At 49.5% G+C, this 26437-nt stretch overlaps 1 protein-coding gene across 1 annotated transcript in view; it reads right to left on the bottom strand.

The window, feature by feature from the left end:
- LOC144504112 (desmin-like) overlaps positions 1-17601 on the bottom strand; it is a 37270-nt gene extending 19669 nt beyond the window's left edge. Inside the window, exon 1 of the mRNA XM_078229289.1 lies at positions 16893-17601. Coding sequence (XP_078085415.1) covers positions 16893-17422 — 530 coding nt within the window. The 5' untranslated portion in view covers positions 17423-17601. The remainder of the gene's footprint in view (positions 1-16892) is intronic.
- Between the last annotated feature and the right edge of the window lie 8836 nt (positions 17602-26437).

The raw sequence follows: 26437 nt of genomic DNA on the forward strand, positions 1-26437 counted from the left end.
GATGTGTTGGAAATTTTGAATAGCATCAAGATAGATAAGTTGCCGGGACCAGATGGGATGTACCCCAGGTTACTGTGGGAGGCGAGGGAAGAGATTGCAGAGCCTCTGGCGATGATCTTTGTGTCATCGATGGAGACGGGAGAGGTTCCGGAGGATTGGAGGATTGCGGATGTGGTTCCTATATTCAAGAAAGGGAATAGGGATAGCCCAGGAAATTACCGACCGGTGGGTCTAATCTCAGTGGTTGGTAAGTTGATGGAGAAGATCCTGAGGGACAGGATTTATGAACATTTAGGGAAGTTTAGTATGCTCAAAAGTAGTCAGCACGGCTTTGTCAAAGGCAAATCGTGCCTTATGAGCCTGGTGGAGTTCTTTGAAAATGTGACTAAACACATTGACGAAGGAAAAGCGGTAGATGTGGTTTACATGGACTTCAGCAAGGCGTTCGATAAGGTCCCCCATGCAAGACTTCTCGAGAAAATGAGAGGGCATGGGATCCAAGGGGCTGTTGCCTTGTGGATTCAGAACTGGCTTGCCTGCAGAAGGCAGAGAGTGGCTGTGGAGGGGTCTTTCTCTGCATGGAGGTCAGTGACCAGTGGAGTGCCCCAGGGATCTGTTCTGGGACCCTTGCTGTTTGTCATTTTCATAAATGACCTGGATGAGGAAGTGGAGGGATGGGTTGGTAAGTTTGCCGACGACACGAAGGTTGGTGGTGTTGTGGATAGTCTGGAGGGATGTCAGAAGCTGCAGCGAGACATAGATAGGATGCAAGACTGGGTGGAGAAGTGGCAGATGGACTTCAACCCGGATAAATGTGTAGTGGTCCATTTTGGCAGGTCAAATGGGATGAAGGAGTATAATATCAAGGGTAAGACTCTTAGCAGTGTAGAGGATCAGAAGGACCTTGGGGTCTGAGTCCATAGGACTCTTAAATCGGCCTCGCAGGTAGAGGAGGTGGTTAAGGAGGCATATGGTTTGCTGGCCTTCATCAATCGAGGGACTGAGTTTAGGAGTCCGGAGATAATGATGCAGCTTTATAAGACCCTCGTCAGAACCCACTTGGAGTACTGTGCTCAGTTCTGGTCGCCTCATTACAGGAGGGATGTGGAAATGATTGAAAGGGTGCAGAGAAGATTTACAAGGATGTTGCCTGGATTGGTTGGCATGCCTTATGAGGATAGGCTGATGGAGCTCGGTCTTTTCTCCTTGGAGAGACGAAGGATGAGAGGTGACCTGATAGAGGTGTACAAGATGTTGAGAGGTATAGATCGGGTGGATTCTCGGAGGCTTTTTCCCAGGGCTGAAATGGCTGCTACGAGAGGACACAGGTTTAAGGTGCTGGGGAGTAGGTACAGAGGAGATGTCAGGGGTAAGTTTTTCACTCAGAGGGTGGTGGGTGAGTGGAATCGGCTGCCGTCAGTGGTGGTGGAGGCAAACTCGATAGGGTGTTTTAAGAGACTTCTGGATGAGTACATGGGACTTAATAGGATTGAGGGTTATAGGTAAGCCTATATATAAGCCTGGGTAGGTAGGGACATGACCGGCGCAACTTGTGGGCCGAAGGGCCTGTTTGTGCTGTAGTTTTTCTATGTTCTAAACAATACTCCAGCTGGGTTCGAACCAATGATTCAATAAAAGTCTAACCTAACTTCTTTGCTCTTGTACTCGACGCTACTATTTATAAATCCATGTTTCCTTCTCAACTCGATCAGTCACCTTCAGAAACATAATAGGGAAAATCTGACAGCTAACACGTAACAGAACAGCTGAGGTTTAACCTGTCAGTGCATTGTAAACGGTGTCCAGGACTGGGAGACACACTGAGACACTGCTGGACCGAGAGTCAAAGGATCAGTGAGCAAAGGGGATCCTGGATGAATGGGATTTGATGTAAGTGGCACGGTGGCACAGTGGTTAGCACTGCTGCCTCACAGCTCCAGAGACCTGGACTCGATCCAACCTTGGGTCCTGTCTGCGTGCAGTTTGCACATTCTCTCCGTGTCTGCGTGGGTTTCCTTTGGGTGCTCCGGTTTCCTCCCACAGGAGGGTTAGGTGGGTTAGGTGGTTCGGCCATGCTAAATTGCCCCTTAGTGTCAGGGGGACTGGCTAGGGTAAATGTATGGGGATAGGGCCTGGGTAGGATTGTGGCCGGAGCAGACTTGATGGGCCCAATGGCCTCCTTCTGCACTGTAGGGATTCTATGATTCTATTCTATGAGTTTGAAGATAGGGCAGCAGAGTTTTGGATCAAGGTTATGGAGGGTGGAAGATGGATGGGTAAACAGAGAGAGTGGGAGGACCAGGGCCTGATGAAACGGGGCCGAGAATCCGTCAGTTCTTTCAAAGCCTGTTTGCAATGAATTCCTGTCGACATTGAACCAATATGAAGATGAAAAGGATCTCACTCAGAAACAAAGGGGGTGATTTCCCCCAGGAGCGCAGCGGGCTGGGAAACTCTAGTCGAGGCCATTTCACGGGCTGCCCACTGGGCACCACGGGCTCTGGACGTCTCCGGCAGCCCGATTCCTGGCGCTGTTAGCTCCCTGCCAAAATCTGGCATGGGGACTGTATGATTCAAATCCTGATTTGCCTGCGATTTAAACAGCATTAGCGGGTCTGGGACTGAAGTTTCTGGGCCCACTAGCCTTTGCCACCACCTCCCACCGCCCCCCGCCCCCCGCCACACCCCCCCCCCCCCCCCCCCCCCACCCCCATCAGGAGTGTTTCACTCCAGCGGGGTTTAGTTTACCTCCCCACTTGCGGGGAGCTGGCGGGCGACCCCACTGGAGGGAAGGGGGGGGACAATCGAGGCCCCCCCGGAGGGTTGGGTGTCAGTGGGGGTGCCCCCTGAGCATTGCCACCTTGACAGTGCCAGCCTGGGCCCACTGGCACCCCCCCCCAAAGGGCAAAGCACCAATACCCACCGGGCATCGGGAAATGTCAAGGGGGCAGAACCTAATGGGGCGGGGCCTGATGGGGGTGGGGCCTCTGGGAGCAGTCGGTGGCAGTGGGGGTCCCGCTGCCACTCTGCACTTTAGGCTGAGTGACTGAGCGGGGGGGGGGGGGGGGGGGGGGTGGGGAGGCCAGCGATCAGGGCTGGCCACTGGGTTGGTGGGGGTGAGGCAGCCTGCTGGGGGGGGTCAGGATTGCAGGGGGGGCTGTCAGGAGTGCGGGGGGGGGAGGCGTGGAAAGGGGTCAGGGCTGCGGGGTGGAGGAAATCAGGGGGATCAGGAGATCGGGGCTGTGGGAGGGGCGTGATCGATGTTGGCCCGGGCATGTTCGGGGGGGGGGGGCAGCGATCACGCCATGGGGGGGTCGCCAGGCTGGCGATGCAGGGGTCGTGGGGCTGGCCAGCGATCGGGAGGCCGGCAGTGCGGGGCTATTGCGCACGTGCGGATCTCGGCACTGACAGACGGGTGCATGTGCAGTGGCGCACTCTGCGCTGTGCTGCCGGCCTCTCCAGCGGGAATAAGCCCTGCCTCCTGCTTCTCCACGTGATTCACACTGAGACACTCTGTGATCTGACTGAATGATGGAGCAGGCTCCAGCGGTTTTATACTCCAGCTCTTGTTTCATATCTTCATAAAGAAATATAAACTGGTGTAACGGTGTCACTTGATGAGGAAGCAGATGAAGTAGCAATGAAAACAGAGTCGAGATTAGTTTACAAGCTGCACTCCAGGAACCGGTTCCTGGATCCTTGGCCCTTCCTGTCGTCCGGCTAATCTGCTTCCGCCCTTCACCCACTCGGAAAATCTGGAGTGTTCATAAAAAATCATGGAACCCCTACAGTGCAGAAGCTGGCCATTCGGCCCATCAAGTCTGCACCGAGTATCCGACAGAGCATCCCACCCAGACCTTACCCCACGAGCAGCACCGCGGCACAGTGGTTAGCACTGCTGCCTCACAGCGCCAGGGACCCCGGTTCGATTCTCTGCTTGGGTCACTGTCTGTGCGGAGTCTGCACGTTCTCCCCGTGTCTGCGTGGGTTTCCTCTGGGTACTCCAGTTTCCTCCACAGTCCAAAGGTGTGGTGGTTAGGTTAATTGGCCATGCTAAATTGCCCCTTCGTGTCAGGGGGATTAGCAGGGTGAATATGCGGTGTTATGGAGATAGGGCCTGGGTGGGATTGCTGTTGGTGCAGGCTCGATGGGCCAAATGGCCTCCTTCTGCACTGTCGGGTTTCTATGATTCTATGATTTACTCCACTAATCCCCGTAACCTACACATCTTGGGACACAAAGGGACAATTTAGCATGGCCATTCCACCTAACCTGCACATCTTTGGATTGTGGGAGGAAACCGGAGCACCCGGAGGAAACTCACTCAGACACGGGGAGAACATGCAAACTCCACACAGACAGTGACCCAAGGCTGGAATTGAACCCGGGTCCCTGGCGCTGTGAGGCAGCAGTGCTGGCCACTGTGCCACCATTGCCTGACCAAAGAAAAGAGCCCCAGTCTCAAGTTGTTTCCGCCATCTGCACCCTGCACCCACCCACCCCCGTCACCAGATCCCCAGACTGGAAATCACACCCCTTTTGAAATGGGGGAATCCTGTTGTCATGGCAGCCCATACATCCCAGGTGAAAAATAGGTAGGGGTGAGTGATATGGAAATGGTTGTCATGGCAATAAACAGCCTGACCCCCACCCCAGGCTTCAGCCAGCAGGTAGGCCCATTACAATTGAGGTCTTCAATAACTCGCACCCCCATTGCATTTTACACAGCAAGATCCCACAGCCACTGAAACACTTTTTCTAAAGTATACTCACTGTTTTAATGTAGGGAGCACAGCAGCGATTTTGCACACAGCAAGATCCCACAAACAGCAGTTAATGGCATGGTGGCACAGTGGTTAGCACTGCTGCCTCACAGCACCAGGGACCCGGGTTCGATTCCCGGCTTGGGTCACTGTCTGTGCCGAGTCTGCACGTTCTCCCCGTGTCTGCGTGGGTTTCCTCCGGACGCTCCGGTTTCCCCCCACAGTCTGAAAGACGTGCTGGTTAGGGTGCATTGGCCATGTTCAATTCTCCCTCAGTGTGCCCGAACAGGCGCCGGAGTGTGGCAACTAAGGGATTTTCACAGTAACTTCATTGCAGTGTTAATGTAAGCCTACTTGTGACACTAATAAATAAACTTTAACCTTTGATAATCTGTTTACTTTTAGTTGATTGCGGAACTCCCCGGCTCTGCTTTGAAACAGTGGCCGTGGGAATTCTTTATGTCCATCTCAGAGGCAAGAAGGGGCCTCAGTTTAACATTCTATCTGACAGACGGCACCTCTGACAGGGCAGCACTCCCGCAGCACCAGCGCTGGAGGAGTCAGCAAGGATTGGGTGCTCAAGGCTGTGGAGATGGATCTGAAAGCACGAATTTCTGGCTCCAAGGTTTAAATGCCACTGAGGTGCAGCCCACACAACCAACAATGGTGTTACTAAATTATTGGGATAATTGTCATTGATGCAAATCCCACTGGACTGGCAGTGTCTGAACTTTACCCGGGACGGACAGAGATCAGTGCCCAAAGAGAAGGAGAAACTCTGACACCATTTCCCTTTCTGTAAATTACAAATTAGTTGCAACTTAAACTCCAGATGTGCTATTTTTCTTACTATTAATTAACTTTATCACTGAGCAGCATTGTTTTTTATATTCCTGGCCTGTGTTGCCTGATGGAATCCTTTAACACTCTTTCACCCCCTCCCCCTCCATCGCTCCTGCCAGTTCTCCAAATATGGGCAACCACAAGGTCGTAAAGGCTTTAAATGGCTTGACTTAAAATAATCTGACACTTTCAGACACAAGTACTCCAGGGAGGGGGAAGAGCAGTCTGTGCGCACAATTGATACCAAATATTTCCCTTCTCATCACTGCGCTGTCCTAATAGTATCTAATCGTGGAGAGTGGGCGAGGATCTGGCAGATGGAGTCTAACGTTGGCAAATGCGAGGTTATTCACTTTGGAAGAAATAATAGCAAATTGAATTATTATTTAAATGGAAAAAAATTACAACATGCTACTGTGCAAAGGGACCTGGGGATCCTTGTGCATGAGACGCAAAAACTCAGTCTGCAAGTACAACAGGTGATCAAGAAGGCAAATGGGATGTTGGCATTTATCGCGAGGGGGATAGAATATAAAAGCAGAGATGTCTTGCTGCATCTGTACAAGGCATTGGTGAGGCCGCAGCTGGAATACTGTGTGCAGTTTTGGTCCCCTTACTTGCGAAAGGATATATTGGCCTTGGAGGGAGTGCAGAGAAGGTTCACCAGGTTGATACCAGAGATGAGGGGTGTTGATTATGAGGAGAGACTGAGCAGATTGGGTTTGTACTCGTTGGAGTTTAGAAGGCTGAGGGGGGATCTTATAGAGGCCTATAAGATAATGAAGGGGCTGGATAGGGTAGAAGTGGAGAGATTCTTTCCACTTAGAAAGGAAGCTAGAACTAGAGGACACAGCCTCAAAATAAAGGGGGGTCAGTTTAGGACAGAGTTGAGGAGGAACTTCTCCTCTCAGAGGGTGGTGAATCTCTGGAATTCTCTGCCCACTGAAGTGGTGGAGGCTACCTCATTGAATATGTTTAAATCACGGATAGATGGATTCCTGATCGGCAAGGGAATTAGGGGTTATAGGGATCAGGCGGGTAAGTGGAACTGATTCACTTCAGATCAGCCATGATCTTATTGAATGGCGGGGCAGGCTCGAGGGGCTAGATGGCCTACTCCTGCTCCTATTTCTCATGTTCTTATGTTCTTATGATACTGTTAGAACAGAGACACCTGCTACAGCACATTTAATTCTCTGGGTGAAGCTCCCTCCACACTGTCCCCATCAAACACTCCCAGAACAGGTACAGCACGGGGTTAGATACAGAGTAAAGCTCCCTCTACACTGTCCCCATCAAACACTCCAAGGACAGGTACAGCACGGGGTTAGATACAGAGTAAAGCTCCCTCCACACTGTCCCCATCAAACACTCCCAGGACAGGTACAGCACGGGGTTAGATACAGAGTAAAGCTCCCTCCACACTGTCCCCATCAAACACTCCCAGGACAGGTACAGCATGGGGTTAGATACAGAGTAAAGCTCCCTCCACATTGTCCCCATCAAACACTCCCAGGACAGGTACAGCATGGGGTTAGATACAGAGTAAAGCTCCCTCCACACTGTCCCCATCAAACACTCCCAGGACAGGTACAGCACGGGGTTAGATACAGAGTAAAGCTCCCTCCACACTGTCCCCATCAAACACTCCCAGGACAGGTACAGCACGGAGTTAGATACAGAGTAAAGCTCCCTCCACACTGCCCCCATCAAACACTCCCAGGACAGGTACAGCATGGGGTTAGATACAGAGTAAAGCTCCCTCCACACTGTCCCCATCAAACACTCCCAGGACAGGTACAGCATGGGGTTAGATACAGAGTAAAGCTCCCTCCACACTGTCCCCATCAAACACTCCCAGGACAGGTACAGCACGGGGTTAGATACAGAGTAAAGCTCCCTCCACACTGTCCCCATCAAACACTCCCAGGACAGGTACAGCACGGAGTTAGATACAGAGTAAAGCTCCCTCTACACTGTCCCCATCAAACACTCCCAGGACAGGTACAGCATGGGGTTAGGTATAGAGTAGAGCTCCCTCTACACTGTCCCCATCAAACACTCCCAGGACAGGTACAGCATGGGGTTAGGTATAGAGTAGAGCTCCCTCTACACTGTCCCCATCAAACACTCCCAGGACAGGTACAGCATGGGGTTAGATACAGAGTAAAGCTCCCACTACACTGTCCCCCATCAAACACTCGCAGGACAGGTACAGCACGGGGTTAGATACAGAGTAAAGCTCCCTCTACACTGTCCCCCATCAAACACTCCCAGGACAGGTACAGCACGGGGTTAGATACAGAGTAAAGCTCCCTCTACACTGTCCCCATCAAACACTCCCAGGACAGGTACAGCACGGGGTTAGATACAGAGTAAAGCTCCCACTACACTGTCCCCCATCAAACACTCGCAGGACAGGTACAGCATGGGGTTAGGTATAGAGTAGAGCTCCCTCTACACTGTCCCCATCAAACACTCCCAGGACAGGTACAGCATGGGGTTAGATACAGAATAAAGCTCCCTCTACACTGTCCCCATCAAACACTTCCAGGACAGGTACAGCACAGGGTTAGATACAGAATAAAGCTCCCTCTACACTGTCCCCATCAAACACTCCCAGGACAGGTACAGCACAGGGTTAGATACAGAATAAAGCTCCCTCTACACTGCCCCCATCAAACACTTCCAGGACAGGTACAGCACAGGGTTAGATACAGAATAAAGCTCCCTCTACACTGTCCCCATCAAACACTCCCAGGACAGGTGCAGCACGGGGTTAGATACAGAATAAAGCTCCCTCTACACTGTCCCCATCAAACACTCCCAGGACAGGTACAGCACGGGGTTAGATACAGAATAAAGCTCCCTCTACACTGTCCCCATCAAACACTCCCAGGACAGGTGCAGCACAGGGTAAGATACAGAATAAAGCTCTCTCTACACTGTCCCCATCAAACACTCCCAGGACAGGTGCAGCACGGGGTAAGATACAGAATAAAGCTCCCTCTACACTGTCCCCCATCAAACACTCCCAGGACAGGTACAGCACAAGGTTAGATACAGAATAAAGCTCCCTCTACACTGTCCCCATCAAACACTCCCAGGACAGGTGCAGCACGGGGTAAGATACAGAATAAAGCTCCCTCTACACTGTCCCCCATCAAACACTCCCAGGACAGGTACAGCATGGGGTTAGATACAGAGTAAAGCTCCCTCTACACTGTCCCCCATCAAACACTCCCAGGACAGGTACAGCACAAGGTTAGATACAGAATAAAGCTCCCTCTACACTGTCCCCCATCAAACACTCCCAGGACAGGTACAGCACAAGGTTAGATACAGAATAAAGCTCCCTCTACACTGTTCCATTAACCACTGTAAATAACAAGAAGCTGGTGCATAATAAACCTCCCTCGACATTAATCTCACTACGCCAGGCTGATAGATTGCTGGGCCAAATCTGAAAACTGTCAGAATCTAAATGATTTTTTACACAGCGAGTGTTTCAGCTCTGGAATGTGCTGCCTGTGAGTGTGGTGGGGACTGGTTCAGTGAGGCTTTCCAGAGGGAATTGGACGCTGATTGCAGAAGTGACGATCTGCAAGGCAAGTGGAGAAGGCAGGAGGAGAATGGCATCAGGTGAAACGCTCGTTCAGAGAGCCAGTACAGCCACCATGGGCTGAATGGCCTCCTTCTACCTCGTAACCATTCTGTGATTGTGCCCAATGGAATTCAGACATCCTGACGTTGAATGCAACTGGTCACTCGAATCAGCACAAAGTGACGGAGGCCGGGTCAGTCCGTGAATATTTTTAAGATGGAGGTCAATAGATTCTTGACAGTTGGGGGTGGATGGGAATTCGAAACACGAACCAATCAGCCATGATCTTATTGACTGGCAGAGCAGGATCGAGGGGCCGAATGGCCTCCTGCTGCTTCTATTCCATATGTTTGTAAACGTCGACAAACTCTGGATTCATGGAGCTCTGAATTGTATCCTTTACTCTGTGTTTACTTTCAATCGATCGTGTGTGTGCATACATTATTAATTAGTTTAAAGTTTATTTACTGGTGTCACAAGTAGGCTTACATTAACACTGCGATGAAGTTACTGTGAAAATCCCCTAGTCGCCACACTCCGGCGCCTGTTCGGGTTACACTGAGGGAGAATTTAGCACGGCCAATGCACCCTAACCCACACATCTTTCAGACTGTGGGAGGAAACTGGAGCACCCGGAGGAAACCCATGCAGACATGGGGAGAACATGCAAACTCTACACAGACAAGCCGGGAATCGAACCCGGGTTCCTGGCGCTGTGAAGCAGCAGCGCTAACCACTGTGCCATCGATCATGACTGATCTGATCTGATCATCCTCAACTCCACTTTCCTGCCTTATCTCCATAAGCCTAGATTCCCGGACTGATTAAAAACCTGCCTGTCTCAGCTTTCAACATAGTTAACGATCTGATCGTATCCTGCTTTGAGGTCCAGTTTAGCAAAGCATTTACCATCAGGCACTTTCTCTGTGATGTCTTTGATTGTCGGAGTTGTGTCTTTCTCATCGTTTGGAGGCTGGACATTAAAGCAGTTTCTAATCTAGTTCTCACTCTTGGGTCTCACATCTGGATGGCATGGTGGCACAGTGGTTAGCACTGCTGCCTCACAGCGCCAGGGACCCGGGTTCGATTCCCGGCTTGGGTCACTGTCTGTGTTGAGTTTGCACATTCTCCCCGTGTCTGCGTGGATTTCCTTCGGGTGCTCCGGTTTCCTCCCACAGTCCGAAAGATGTGCTGGTTAGGGTGCATTGACCCGAACAGGCGCCGGAGTGTGGCGACTAGGGGATTTTCACAGTAACTTCATCGCAGTGTTAATGTAAGCCTACTTGTGACACCAGTAAATAAACTTTAAACTAATTAATAATGTATGCACACAAACGATCGATTGAAAGTAAACGCAGAGTAAAGGATACAATTCAGAGCTCCATGAATCCAGAGTTTGTCGACGTTTACAAACATATGGAATAGAAGCAGCAGGAGGCCATTCGGCCCCTCGAGCCTGCTCTGCCAGTCAATAAGATCATGGCTGATTGGTTCGTGTTTCGAATTCCCATCCACCCCCAACTGTCAAGAATCTATTGACCTCCATCTTAAAAATATTCACGGACTGACCCGGCCTCCGTCACTTTGTGCTGATTCGGGTGACCAGTTGCAGTCAACGTCAGGATGTCTGAATTCCATTGGGCACAATCACAGAATGGTTACAAGGTGTCTCCCCTTGTCTGCGTGGGTTTCCTCCGGGTGCTCCGGTTTCCTCCCACAGTCCAAAAGACGTGCTGGTTAGGGTGCATTGGCCGTGCTAAATTCTCCCTCAGTGTTACCCGAACAGGCGCTGGAGTGTGGCGAGTAGGGGATTTTCACAGTAACTTCATTGCAGTGTTAACGTAAGCCTACTTGTGACACTAATAAATAAACTTTAAACTCTGTGGGTGAGAGCCAAGGGGAGGCTCATCCCCAAATTTCTCAATAATGCCAAGTTCAAGTTGGCACTAATGTTCCTTCTTAGTCTGACTCCTAACGTCACCATTGATGTGTGACTGGCGGCCACACTGGGGTCGACATGAACTTGCATTTTCCACCTTGCCGGTACCAATGTAGCAGGCAGCATGCAAGTGGAGACTGACTGGTTAGTGCGTCAGTCACATATGCGACGGCAATCATGTCGGAGTTGTTGCTGTGAGAAAACTGATAATTCTCCAGAAAACAGTCTTCGCTCTCACCTCTTTGTATGAGATCGGAGTTTCAAAGTCCTGTGAATTTTCATCACTTTGTCACTGTTGTAAGGAATCATAGAATCCCTAGAGTGCAGAAGGAGGCCATTCGGCCCATCGAGTCTACACCGACCACAATCCCACCCAGGCCCTGTCCCCATAACCCCACACATTTACCCTCGCTAGTCCCCCCGACACTAAGGGGCAATTTAGGATGGCCAATCCACCTATCCCGCACATCTTTGGACTGTGGGAGGAAACCGGAGCACCCGGAGGAAACCCACGCAGACACGGGGAGAGCGTGCAGACTCCACACAGACAGTGACCTGAGCCGGGAATCGAACCTGGGTCCCTGGCGCTGTGAGACAAGAGTGCTAACTCGCTGTGCCACCGTGTCGCCCCGAATGTTGGTATCCTCTTGTTTCAGAGAATGCGGCGATCCTGAAGTTTCTTGACTGTTTTGTCTCCCATGGAATTGCTCCTGTGTGTATGAGAGTATCTGAGTGACCAGTGCTCCCCTGTCACACACGGCTGCTTGCTGTGTTGGCAAGTGAGCACGGAAGTATTTTGCATCATCTAGCTTGACATTGGCTGCATTCTCTCGCCCTTTCGCTGCGGTTCACATCGGTGGCATCCTTCTTTTGGTGTTAATATAAGAATAGTTGATTTTTCTGATGAGTGAAAATCTGGCTGGGTTCTCTGTAAACTTTGTACTGTTTCCCAGGACCAGCATGGATAAGCATCGCCACAGTGGAAACGTTGTTCAGACAAGTCACAACCCCACTCATAAAACTGCTTCTTAAATCTCTCCCCCTCTCCAATTCTCTCTTTCTCCTTTCCAATGTTATTTAAAACCTATCTCTTTGACATCTGTGTGGAGTTTGCACATTCTCCTCGTGTCTGCGTGGGTTTCCTCCGGGTGCTCCGGTTTCCTCCCACAGTCCAAAGATGTGCGGGTTAGGTTGATTGGCCAGGTTAAAAATTGCCCCTTGGGGTCCTGAGATGTGTAGGTTAGAGGGATTGGTGGGTAAAATATGTGGGGGTAGGGCCTGGGTGGGATTGTGGTCGGTGCGGACTCGATGGGCCGAGTGGCCTCCTTCTGCACTGTAGGGTTTCTATGATTTCTTTCTATGATTTCATCTCCTTGTACCTCCGTACATTGTCAAATTCTTTGCTTGATAACTCTTGTGTGAACACCTTGGGATGTTTTATTATATTAAAGGTGCTATCTAAATGCACCTTGTTGCTGTAACCTCTCTGCTCAGTTTAAAATGGATGATGCGAATGGTGTTGGTGAGTGAAGGGTGTGGAAAATATCCCATAATGCTTCATAGCAGGGCAGACAAACGCTTGGCCGCATGAGATATTCACGCAGATACCCAAAAGATTTGTCAGCGAGGTAGGTTTTAAGGAGCATCTTGAAGGGATGAAGAGAGACAGAGAAGGAGGCAGAGAGGTTTAGGGTGGGGAATTCCAGGGCTTGGGCTCCAGGCAGCTGAAGGTACAGTGACCAATGGAACGATTAAAATCAGCCATGCTCAGGTGGAGAGAATTGGAGCAGCGCAGAGATCTCACCTTGACTCCTACATCCTGTAGTTAGTGACATGGCCGACCCTGTTATAGAACGCTCACAGCAATGGAAGCAGAGGTCAATGCCTCCTCCATTAGGCATTCACCCGATGAAGTACTTCTCTCTAACAGCACACTGCCAAGCCGAGAATCCATTGTATAAATGGAAGCTGGTGTCCAGAGGAAAAGAGGTGAATGTAATTAACTCACTGCTGCATCAAAGGCTGATTAGATTACACAGTGTCACTCTCTGCCAAGTGTTGGACTTGCTTCTGGTGACAGCAACATCTTTCATTTAACTCTCAATTTATTTTTAACTGTCAGTACAGTGAAGAGGCTACAGTGACTGACCTCATCCCACAGGCATCCTCTAACTCAGACACACTGTTCCAATCTCTCAATCTCCCACTGTCCTGGTCCATCTCTCACTATCCCAGTCTCTCTCTCTCTCTCTCTCACACTCACTATCCCAGTCTCTCTCTCACTCACTATCTCAGTCTCTCTCTCACACTCACTATCCCAGTCTCTCTCTCACTCACTATCTCAGTCTCTCTCTCTCAATCACTATCCCAGTTTCTCTCTCTCTCTCTCACTCACTATCCCAGTTTCTCTCTCTCACTCACTATCCGAGTATCTCTCTCACTATCCCAGTCTCTCTTTCTCTCTCACTCACACTCACTATCCCAGTCTCTCTCTCACTCACTATCCCAGTCTCTCTCTCACTCACTATCTCAGTCTCTCTCTCACACTCACTATCCCAGTCTCTCTCTCACTCACACTCACTATCCCAGTCTCTCTCTCACTCACTATCCCAGTCTCTCTCTCACTCACTATCTCAGTCTCTCTCTCACACTCACTATCCCAGTCTCTCTTTCTCTCTCTCTCACACTCACTATCCCAGTCTCTCTCTCACTCACTATCTCAGTCTCTCTCTCACACTCACTATCCCAGTCTCTCTCTCACTCACTATCTCAGTCTCTCTCTCACACTCACTATCTCAGTCTCTCTCTCTCAAGCACTATTCTAGTCTCTCTCTCACTCACTATCCCAGTTTCTCTCTCTCTCTCTCACTCACTATCCCAGTTTCTCTCTGTCTCTCTCACTCACTATCCGAGTATCTCTCTCACTATCCCAGTCTCTCTCTCCCTCTCTCTCACACTCACTATCCCAGTCTCTCTCTCTCACACTCACTATCCCAGTCTCTCTCTCTCTGTCTCTCACACTCACTATCCCAGTCTCTCTCTCTGTCTGTCTCTCTCTCTCACACTATCCCAGTCTCTCTCTGTCTCTTTCTCACACTCACTATCCCAGTCTCTCTCTGTCTCTCTCTCTCTCTCACTATCCCAGTCTCTCTCTCCCTCTCTCTCACACTCACTATCCCAGTCTCTCTCTCTCTCTCTCTCACACACTCACTATCCCAGTCTCTCTCTCTCTCTCACACACTCACTATCCCAGTCTCTCTCTCTCACACTCACTATCCCAGTCTCTCTCTCTCTCTCTCTCATACTCACTATCCCAGTCTCTCTCTCTCTCTGTCTCTCTCTCACACACTCACTATCCCAGTCTCTCTCTCTCTCTGTGTCTCTCACACTCACTATCCCAGTCTCTCTTTCTGTCTCTCTCTCTCTCTCACTATCCCAGTCTCTCTCTCTCTCTCTGTCTCTCTCTCTCTCTCTCACTATCCCAGTCTCTCTGTCTCTCTCTCTGTCTCTCTCTCTCCCTCTCTCTCACACTCACTATCCCAGTCTCTCTCTCTCACACTCACTATCCCAGTCTCTCTCTCTCTCTCACACACACACTCACTATCCCAGTCTCTCTCTCTCTCTGTCTCTCACACTCACTATCCCAGTCTCTCTCTCTCTCTGTCTCTCTCTCACACTATCCCAGTCTCTCTCTGTCTCTCTCTCACACTCACTATCCCAGTCTCTCTCTGTCTCTCTCTCTCTCTCACTATCCCAGTCTCTCTCTCTCTCTCTCTGTCTCTCTCTCTCTCACACTAACCCAGTCTCTCTCTCTCTCTCTCTCTGTCTCTCTCTCTCTCTCTCTCACACTATCCCAGTCTCTCTCTCTCTCTCTCTCTCTGTCTCTGTCTCTCTCTCTCACTAACCCAATCTCTTCTCCTTTCCGACATAGTGTGCTTTTTCAGACCTTTCCAACACTATCAGCCCAAAGGTTTTTGTCCCCGACACACTCCCACTCACAGCTCCACATCCATAGCTTCAAGATTCCAGATTGGGATTGCAGGTTCTCTTTCCTGAGGGACATTAGGGCCCCAGTTGGGGATTTAAGGAGAGTTTGGTAACATTCCTGCTGATTTTTGGGGAGTTAGTTCAGTTTCATGCCAGGATTACGATCTCTGTATCTCAGAGTTACTGAGTATCATAAGCATCACATCACCAAAGCTTTCGATGAACCTTACAAACCGCTGATAGAAAACTCAATCTGCAGTCACTCGCTCAAGAAAAGAAAGACCTATATTTATATAATCGAGACACAGTGGAACCAGTGTCCACCGTCTACAAGAAGCACTGCAGGAACACACTAAGGTTCCTTAGGCTGCGCCTTCCAAACCCACAACCACTACCATCTAGGACAAGGGCAGCAGAGACCTGGGAATACCTCCACCTGGAGGTTCCCCTCCAAGTCACTCACCATCCTGACTTGGAAATATATCAGCCGTTCCTCCACTGTCACTGGGTCAAAATCCTGGCACTCCCTCCCTAACTGCATTGTGGGTGTACCTACACCACAGGGACTGCCGCGGTTGAAGGCGGCTCACCCACTACCTTCTGAGCCACACCATTGGCCCAGTCAGTGATGGCCACAAACTGATTCCTAAAACAACTTTTGTGCCTTTGGACGTACCAAGCTGCTTCACAGACAATGAGGTGCTTCTGAAATGGAGCCACTGCCAGAAAGCACAAAACTCAGCTGCCAATTTGTGCAGAGCAAGATCCCACAAACAACAATGAGATATTGAGCAAATAACCTGACTCAGCGATGTTGGTCGAGGGATAAACCTTGGGGCGGAACCCGGGGAGAATTCACCTGCTCTTCCGCAAAACAGTGTCATGGGATTATTAGTCTCCAGTTACCTGGGAGGGCAGAGCGGGATTGGCCCAAGGAGCGACAACTCAGACAGTGTGATGCGCTATCAATAAGGCGAAAGACTACCGATATGCCAATATAAGTGTAGGCTTTTATTCACAACAGAATCAGGAGCAGATCCCAACAAATAACCGACCTGGACTGAACAAGGGGGAGGAGACAGCCACCTTTATACTAGGTGCTGAGGGGAGGAACCAAACTGGAAGGGGATGTGTCCAGGTATGACAAACACACACAACGGTGGTCCATATAGGACAAAGGCACAACTGAGGTCCACCACACAGTGTAGCCCGGGGACTGTCAAACCTGGAGGAGATACTCTGGGTTGCTGTGGAACTAATAATCCTCTCAGGCAGAGACAATAGTGTCACGCAATGTGCCACAACTGATGCACAGGGATGGGGGATATTTATGATGGCGCAGAGTGGAGGGGTCTGAATGAGGGTATCATAGGATTCTACAGTGCAGGAGGAGGACATTCGGCCCATCGAGTCTGCACCAACCACAATCCCACCCAGGCCCTACCCCCATAACACCATGCATTTACCCTAGCCAGTCTCCCTGACACGAAGTGGCAATTTAGCATGGCCAATCCACCTGAACTGCACATCTTTGGACTGTGGGAGGAAACCGGAGCACCCGGAGGAAACCCATGTAGACACGGGGAGAACGTGCAGACTCCACACAGGCAGTGACCCGAGCCGGGAATCGAACCTGGGTCCCTGGTGCTGTGAGGCAGCAGTGCTAACCCGCTGTGCCACCGTGCCGCCCCAGTGAGGTGTATGAGTGGGAGAGCAGTCAGGTCTGTGAAGCTCACTGAGTCGGCTGTTGTCCTACCTCTGCTTGAGTTTCTGCAGATCGTCTGCCAGATTGTCCCTCTCCACCTCCACCCGGACCTTCTCGTTGGTCAGTGCGTCAATCTGTCGCCGGAGGTCCCTCATCTCCTGCTCGTAGAGGTCATTGACTCTCCCTGGCTCCTGCCCCTTCAGCCGGTTCACCTCGGCCACCAGCACCTTGTTCTGCTGCTCCAGGAAGCGCACCTTCTCGATGTAGCTGGCGAAGCGGTCGTTCAGGTGCTGCATCTCCGCCTTCTCGTTGGTCCGGGTCTGGACAAACTCCTGGTTCAGAGCATCGGCAATGTTAAAGTCCACCACTTCGTAGGCTCGGCTGGGCACCTTGGTGCGGAAGCTGGAGTAGGAGGGCAGGGCGGTGGACTTGGAGATCAGGACCCTGGAGGAGAGATTGCTGTTCCCTCCTCCAAACCGGCCACTGGAGTAGGAAGCCCTGGACATCTGGGGAGAGCCCGTCATACCCCCCCCAAAGGTCCGTCTGTACGAGCTGGAGGCCGAGGAGCTGGCGAAAGACATGGTGTGCTGCTACTGACGTCTCAAATCTTCTTTCCTTCTTCTTTTCCCTTCTCGTTCTATCTCTCTTGCTCTCTCCTTCTCTCCCCTCCTGCTATTGAACTGACAGTGCTGCAGTATCACCCTCCCACTATAAATATACTGCTCAGAGTGGCACTCATTAGCGATTCCTGGGTCCTAGTGCCCCAGGAGTTGTACCATTCACCCAGCCTGACACTCAATCCTGCAACCAGCAGCAGTAACATTAGATTATCTAGTCATTATCACATGGCTGTTTGTGGGAGCTTGCTGTGCACAAATTGGCTGCTATTCCTCCGACACTACAACATTGGCTACACTTCTGTTATTGTACACATGATGTGGAGATGCCGGTGTTGGACTGGGGTAAACACAGTAAGAAGTCTCACAACACCAGGTTAAAGTCCAACAGGTTTATTTGGTAGCAAAACCCACTAGCTTTCAGAGCGCTGCTCCTTCATCAGGTGAGTCGGAGTTCAGTTCACAAACAGGGCATATAAAGACACAAACTCAATTTACAAAATAATGGTTGGAATGCGAGTCTTTACATAAGTCTTTACATACTTTTATTCTATACATAAACCATCCCGAACCCCTCGATTATATTCCAGTCTGTAACTCACTCCCGGGTATCTGTTATTCTATATATAAACCACTCCAAACCCCACAATTAGATTCCAATCTGTAACTCACTCCGGGTATCTGTTGTTCTATATATAAACCCGCCCGAACCCCTTGATTAGATTCCAGTTTGTAACTCATTCCTGGGTATCTGTTATTCTATATATAAACCACCCCGAACCCCTCGATTAGATTCCAGTCTGTAACTCACTCCCGGGTATCCATTATTCTATATACAAACCAGCCCGAACCCCGAGATTAGATTCCAGTCTGTAACTCAATCCGGGTATCTGTTATTCTATATATAAACCACCCCGAACCCCTCGATTAGATTCTGGTCTGTAACTCACTCCCAGGTATCCATTATTCTATATACAAACCAGCCCGAACACCGTGATTAGATTTCAGTCTGTAACTCACTCCTGGGTATCAGTTATTCTATATATAAACCACACTGAACCCCTCGATTAGATTGCAGTCTGTAACTCACTCCCGAGTATCTGTTATTCTATATATAAACCACCCTGAACCCCTCGATGAGATTCCAGTCTGTAACTCACTCCCAAATATCTGTTATTCTATATATAGACCAGCCCGAACCCCTCGATGAGATTCCAGTCTGTAACTCACTCCTGGGTATCTGTTATTCTATATATAAACCACCCTGAACACCTCGATTAGATTCCAGTCTGTAACTCACTCACTATTCTATATGTAGACCACCCCAAACCCCTCGATTAGATTCCAATCTGTAACTCACTCTGGGTATCTGTTATTCTATATATAAACCACCGCGAACCCCTTGATTAGATTCCAGTCTGTAACTCACTCCCGGGTATCTGTTATTCTATATATAAACCATCCCGAACCCCTCAATTAGATTCTAGTCTGTAACTCTCTCCCGGGTATCTGTTATTCTATATATAAACCACCCCGAACCCCTCGATTAGATTCCAGTCTGTAACTCACTCCTGGGAATCTGTTATTCTATATATAAACCACCCCGAACCCCTCGATTAGATTCCAGTCTGTAACTCACTCCCAGGTATCTGTTATTCTATATATCAAACACCCCGAACCCCTCGATTAGATTCCAGTCTGTAACTCACTCCTGGGAATCTGTTATTCTATATATAAACCACCCCGAACCCCTCAATTAGCTTCCAGTCTGTAACTCACTCCCGGGTATCTGTTATTCTATATATAAACCACCCCGAACCCCTCGATTAGATTCCAGTCTGTAACTCGCTCCTGGGTATCTGTTATTCTATATATAAACCACCCCGAACCCCTCGATTAGATTCTAGTCTGTAACTCACTCCCAGGTATCTGTTATTCTATATATCAAACACCCCGAACCCCTCGATTAGATTCCAGTCTGTAACTCACTCCTGGGAATCTGTTATTCTATATATAAACCACCCCGAACCCCTCAATTAGCTTCCAGTCTGTAACTCACTCCCGGGTATCTGTTATTCTATATATAAACCACCCCGAACCCATCGATTAGATTCCAGTCTGTAATTCATTCCTAGATATTGTTTACTGTGTTTTATTTATAAAACCCCTGAAATTCTCTCGCAGATGTTGGTGTAAAACTCTTGCATTTCTCTTTCACTTTTCATGATATATTTTGTCACTGTATATTTTAGTTTTTATTCGATAAGTCACCTGAGTAAATATTTATCCAAGTGCTATGGATTCCTCCAGATCTTGATGCCAACTGTCAAGAGGGTGCCAGTCACCTCTGGAAGGTGTCTTGGCTACACCCTGAACTGCTAAACTGATCTAGTGGCAGGAAAAGATTAAATACACAAAAGGAACTTCTCCAGCTGACACTTTCTCGCAGATTGTTCACGGAATTGTGGACGGGGGAGGGTGCATTGCGTTGGCAGAAAGATCCTTGGGTTGAAGAATGATAAAGTTACCTCTGGGCAAAGTTCCCTGCAAGGCCCGTGGAAGCCAAGTTAGCATTCAGAACCTTCCAGTACCCGCTGTCCAGGATGGTGCATGGGGCAGGGTGCCTCGGGCTGATGGCACCGTCAGTCCTGGCTCTGTTAGTCGGGACTTCTGTCTCGATCACAAATTTGAGTCCCCATTTAAGAACGTGAGCAAAAAATTTTGACTGACTCTCCCAGTGCAGAGCTGAGGGAGTGCCGCACTGTCAGAGGGTCAGTACTGAGGGAGTGCCGCACTGTCAGATGGTCAGTGCTGAGGGAGTGCCGCACTGTCAGAGGGTCAGTGCTGAGGGAGTGCCGCACTGTCAGAGGGTCAGTACCGAGGGAGTGCCGCACTGTCAGAGGGTCAGTACTGAGGGAGTGCCGCACTGTCAGAGGGTCAGTACTGAGGGAGTGCTGCACTGTCAGAGGGTCAGTACTGAGGGAGTGCTGCACTGTCAGAGGGTCAGTACTGAGGGAGTGCTGCACTGTCAGAGGGTCAGTACTGAGGGAGTGCTGCACTGTCAGAGGGTCAGTGCTGAGGGAGTGCCGCACTGTCAGAGGGTCAGTACTGAGGGAGTGCCGCACTGTCAGAGGGTCAGTACTGAGGGAGTGCTGCACTGTCAGAGGGTCAGTACTGAGGGAGTGCTGCACTGTCAGAGGGTCAGTACTGAGGGAGTGCTGCACTGTCAGAGGGTCAGTACTGAGGGAGTGCTGCACTGTCAGTGGGTCAATACTGAGGGAGTGCTGCACTGTCAGAGGGTCAGTACTGAGGTAGTGCCACACTGTCAGTGGGTCAGTACTGGGGGAGTGCTGCACTGTCAGAGGGTCAGTACTGAGGGAGTGCCGCACTGTCAGAGGTGCTGTCTGTTGGGTGAGTCATTAAACCAATGACCCTGCCACAACACCTCAGGGAATGTAAAAAATTACCTGGGCAACCATTGAAAGAAGGGCAGTGACATTCTTCCCAATGAACTGGACAATTATTTATCCCTCAACCATTCGGTGGTTAGCATTACTGCCTCACAGCGCCAGGGACCCGGGTTCAATTCTGGCCTCGGATCACTGTCTGTGTGGAGTTTGCACATTCTCCCCGTGTCTGTGTGGGTTTCCTCTGGGTGCTCCAGTTTGCTCCCACAGTCCAAAGATGTGCAGGTTAGGTGGATTGGCCATGCTAAGTTGCCCCTTAGTGTCCCAAGCTGCATAGGTTAGGTGGATTGGCCATGCTAAGTTGCCCCTTAGTGTCCCAAGATGCGTAGGTTAGGTGGATTGGCCATGCTAAGTTGCCCCTTAGTGTCCCAAGATGCGTAGGTTAGGTGGATTGGCCATGCTACTTCGCTCCTTAGTGTCCAAAGATGAGTAGGTTAGGGGGATTAGCGGAGCAAATACATGGAGCTACGGGGATAGGCCTGGGTGGGATGATCTGTTGGGAAGTTGGTTCAGAGTCAAATTGAATGTCTTCCTTCTGCACTGTGAAGATTCTACAATTCACTGAGAATACTCAGCATAGTTTTGTCAAGGACAGATCGTGCCTTACGAGCCTGGTGGAGTTCTTCGAAAATGTGACTAAACACATGACGAAGGGAAGGCGGTAGATGTGGTTTATATGGATTTTAGCAAGGCGTTCGATAAGGTCCCCCATGCAAGGCTTCTAGAAAAAGTGAGAGGGCATGGGATCCAAGGGGCTGCTGCCCGGTGGATCCAGAACTGGCTTGCCCAAAGGAGGCAGAGAGTGGGTATAGATGGGTCTTTTTCTAAATGGAGGTCGGTCACCAGTGGTGTGCCCCAGGGATCTATTCTGGGACCCATAGCTGTTTGTCATTTTCATAAATGACCTGGATGAGGAAGCGGAGGGATGGGTTGGTAAGTTTGCCGACGACACGAAGGTTGGTGGGGTTGTGGATAGTCTGGAGGGATGTCAGAACATAGGAACATAAGAACATAAGAATTAGGAGCAGGAGTAGGCCATCTAGCCCCTCAAGCCTGCCCCGCCATTCAATAAGATCATGGCTGATCTGAAGTGAATCAGTTCCACTTACCCGCCTGATCCCTATAATCCCTAATTCCCTTACCGATCAGGAATCTATCTATCTGTGATTTAAACATATTCAATGAGGTAGCCTCCACCACCTCAGTGGGCAGAGAATTCCAGAGATTCACCACCCTCTGAGAGGAGAAGTGCCTCCTCAACACTGTCCTAAACTGACCCCCCTTTATTTTGAGGCTGTGCCCTCTAGTTCTAGTTTCCTTTCTAAGTGGAAAGAATCTCTCTATCTCTACCCTATCCAGCCCCTTCATTATCTTATAGGTCTCTATAAGATCCCCCCTCAGCCTTCTAAATTCCAACAAATACAAAGTTACAGAGGGACATAGATAGGATGCAAGACTGGGCGGACAAGTGGCAGATGGACTTCAACCCAGATAAATGCGTCGTGGTCCATTTTGGCAGGTCAAATGGGACGAAGGAGTACAATATAAAGGGAAAGACTCTTAGTACTGTAGAGGATCAGAAGGACCTTGGGGTCCGGGTCCATAGGAGTCTAAAATCGGCCCCACAGGTGGAGGAGGTGGTTAAGAAGGCGTATGGTGTGCTGGTCTTTATCAATTGAGGGATTGAGTTTAGGAGTCCGGGGATAATGATGCAGCTATATAAGACCCTTGTCAGACCCCACTTGGAGTACTGTACTCAGTTCTGGTCGCCTCACTATAGGAAGGATGTGGAAAAGATTGAAAGGGTGCAGAGGAGATTTACAAGGATGTTGCCTGGATTGAGTGGCATGCCTTGAGGATAGGCTGAGGGAGCTCGGTCTTTTCTCCTTGGAGAGACGTAGGATGAGAGGAGACCTAATAGAGGTATATAAGATGTTGAGAGGCATAGATCGGGTGGACTCTCAGAGGCTTTTTCCCAGGGTGGAAATGTCTGCTACGAGAGGACACAGGTTTAAGGTGCTGGGGGGTAGGTACAGGGGAAATGTTAGGGGTAAGTTTTTCACACAGAGGGTGGTGGGCGAGTGGAATCGGCTGCCGTCAGTGGTGGTGGAGGCGAACTCAATAGGGTCTTTTAAGAGACTCCTGGATGAGTACATGGAGCGTAATAGGATGGAGGGTTATGGGTAGGTCTAGAAGGTAGGGATGTGTTCGGCACAACTTGTAGGCCGAAGGGCCTGTTTGTGCTGTAGTTTTTCTATGTTTCTATGTTTCTAAAAACAGATTAAAAGTTGAAGGTTTTCATGGCGAGAGTGTTAACCTACAGTTGTAGCCATAAAATCATCATCCTCAAAATCAAATTATCAGGCCATTTTATTTTCTGTTTATGGGATCTTGCCCACATTACAACAGTGGCTACACTGAAATAAGCATTCAATTGGATGTAAAGCACTTTGGGACATCATAGAAATCATAGAAACCCTACAGTACAGAAAGAGGCCATTCGGCCCATCGAGTCTGCACCGACCACAATCCCACCCAGGCCCTACCCCCATATCCTAAGGAAATAAAAAGTGTGATCAAAATAGAAGTCTACTTTTCAGAAAATATCACCTCGATGAATTAGACGTGAAGAGGGGAGTTGGAGAAATAGAGTAAGGAAGTCTTGGTGAGGTTGGTGAGATCACACCGAGAGCAATGTGTGCCCAGTTTCGATCTCCTTTTCTAAGGCTTATGCTGAACTGGAGTGCAGCAAAAGTTCACGAGATGGATTCCTGGGATGAGAGGGCTGTGCTGCTTTTGTATATTTTATATATCTCAGAACAATGCCGAGATCACACGAATCTCAAAGCGTTTATTTGCAAGACTTTTAAAATATCTCCGCAGTCACAAAATGTCTGCGCTCACGGACACAGCTCAGCTTCTAGTAGCTTCTGTGTTGCCTGTTTACTTTGCTCTGAGTCTACACCCAGGCTTAACCAATTAAGCAAAGATCAAAGTGAGCATAGATCAGTTACCAGACTCACATAATCGAACGCAGGACAGCTGATCACTACACCGATGAGGGGAGATTCAATGGAATGAGCCGGTGTTTTTTTTTCAAGTTTAGAAGAATGAGAAGTGATGTCATTGCCGTATATACTTCTTAAAGGGTTTGTCTGGGTCGATGCTGAGAGGCTGTTTTCCCCTGACTGGAGAGCCTGGAGAGAGGGGTCACAGTCTCAGGATAAGGAGTTGGCCATTTAGAACTGAGAGGAGGAGAAATTTAGTCTCGGAAGATGTGAATCTTTGGGTTCTTTGGGCTACTTGGTTGTTAAATCTATTCAAAACTGAGCAGTAGGTTTTTAGACACTAAGGAAATCAGGGGAGACGGACAAGAAGGGGGGGTTAGGTAAATCAGCCACATTTCACTGAATGGTGGAGTAGGCTCGAGGGGCTGAATGGTCCACATCTGCTCCTATTTATTAAGTAAACATTGCCAGTGTTGCGTCACGCACACTCATCGATTTAAGATCGGTGCGTTATTCCTCATTTTCATTGTGAAGGGTGTGGGATGGGTAACAAGCAGCAAACCTGGTGGCATTGCACAGAGACTAATCCCCCTTGTCAGGTCAGTCAGTATCAGCACCAAGTCTACTAAAGGTCAGGTGTAGCAAAGCGAAAAGCAAAGCCCCCTTTCCGTCGCTTTGCCAACGCACTTTGACCCTTCAGGTTAGCGAAGCGTCCTCTACGGCGTTTGGTGTGACCTTTCTACTTCCTGTATCCTGACCTCTTTGAGTGGCATTACCCAGATGATGCCAATCTGAAGGTAAGCATGGCTTCCCTTGAGTTTCAGAGATCGGTGGTGGGGTGGGGGTGATAGGGGTGAATGGGAGGGTGGGGGGTGGTGTTGATCTGCACGAGGTCTTTAACATATAAAAAGGATGTCGATAGAGATAGATACTAATATCTGGAATTAAGAATCTACTGATGGCCATGAAACCATTGTCGATTGTCGGGAAAACCCACCTGGTTCACTAATGCCCTTTAGGGAAGGAAATCTGCCGTCCTTACCTGGTCTGGCCTACATGTGACTCCAGAGCCAAAGCAATGTGGTTGACTCTCAACTGCCCTCGGGTAACTAGGGATGGGCAATAAATGCTGGCCAGCCAGCGACACCCATGTCCCACGAATGAATAAAATAAAGAGGAAGGAAGGAATCGAGGGGACATGATCTTAAATTTAAAGCCAGGCCACTGATCCGGAAGCAGAAGGTAGCAGAAATCTGCAATTCCCTTTCTCAAAAAGCTATGGAGACAAGAGGGAGAACTGGAGATTCCAAGTTTGAGGCAGGTTTCTGTCAGGTACTGGCTTTTCTCAGCTGGTTTGAGCTTCTGCTCAGTTCCAATAGACATTCTGATCATACCTCAGAGGGCCAGGCTTTTCACCTTATCAAACTGGTTGGAGTCAATCTTCAGAGATTAAAGGACTGTCCACCAACACTGCCATTCTTTTCACAATGCTAGGCTTAGAATCATAGAATCCCTACAGTGCAGAAGGAGGCCATTCAGCCCACCAAGTTTGCACTGACCCATAACCCCATGTATTTACCCTATTCCCGTAACCCCATGTATTTAGCCTAGCTAATCCCCCTGACACGAGGGAGTAATTTAGCATGGCCAATTCCCCTCACCCGCACATCTTTGGCCTTGTTTTCCTTGAGTTTTAAGAAATTGAGGGGTGATCAAATTGAGGTGTTTGAGATGATTAAAGGATTCGATGGAGATAAACTATTTCCTCTGGTTAGGATCGGGGGGGAGTTTAGAACAAAGTGGAGGGGGGTGGGTGCAGAATCTGTAAATGAAAGCCAAGCCATTCAGGGGTGATATCAGCAAACATTTCTTCACACAAACGGGAGTGGAAAACCGGAACTCTCTCCCAGAAAAAACTATTGAGGTTGGAGTGGGGATCAGTGGAAAATGTCACCACTGGGGTTGCTCGATTTTCAAAGGGTACGGGATTGGGTAAAGTCACCATAGTCCCAGATGACCACAGGCCACTGGTGGTGATTTAACCCGAGGGTCACCACACCTCAGGTGAAGGGCAAGGTTGAGCAGGCTATTCATGAGGGCTGTTCTCAGCCGGTACAGGAATTGAACCTGCATTGTTGCCGTTGCTTTGTATTGCTAACCAGCTATCCAGACGACTGAGCTAAACCAACTCCCACAGGTAGAACAAAGAACAAAGAAAATTACAGCACAGGAACAGGCCCTTCGGCCCTCCAAGCCTGCACCGACCATGCTGCCCGACTGAACTAAAACCCCCTACCCTTCCGGGGACCATATCCCTCTATTCCCATCCTACTCATGTATTTGTCAAGATGCCCCTTAAAAGTCACTATCGTATCTGCTTCCACAACCTCCCCCGGCAGCGAGTTCCAGGCACCCACCACCCTCTGTGTAAAAAACGTACCTCGTACATCTCCTTTAAACCTTGCCCCTCGCACCCTAAACCTATGCCCCCTCGTAATTGCCTC

The sequence above is a fragment of the Mustelus asterias genome, chromosome 14 (genome assembly GCF_964213995.1).
Source record: "Mustelus asterias chromosome 14, sMusAst1.hap1.1, whole genome shotgun sequence".
Taxonomy (NCBI): Eukaryota; Metazoa; Chordata; class Chondrichthyes; order Carcharhiniformes; family Triakidae; genus Mustelus; species Mustelus asterias.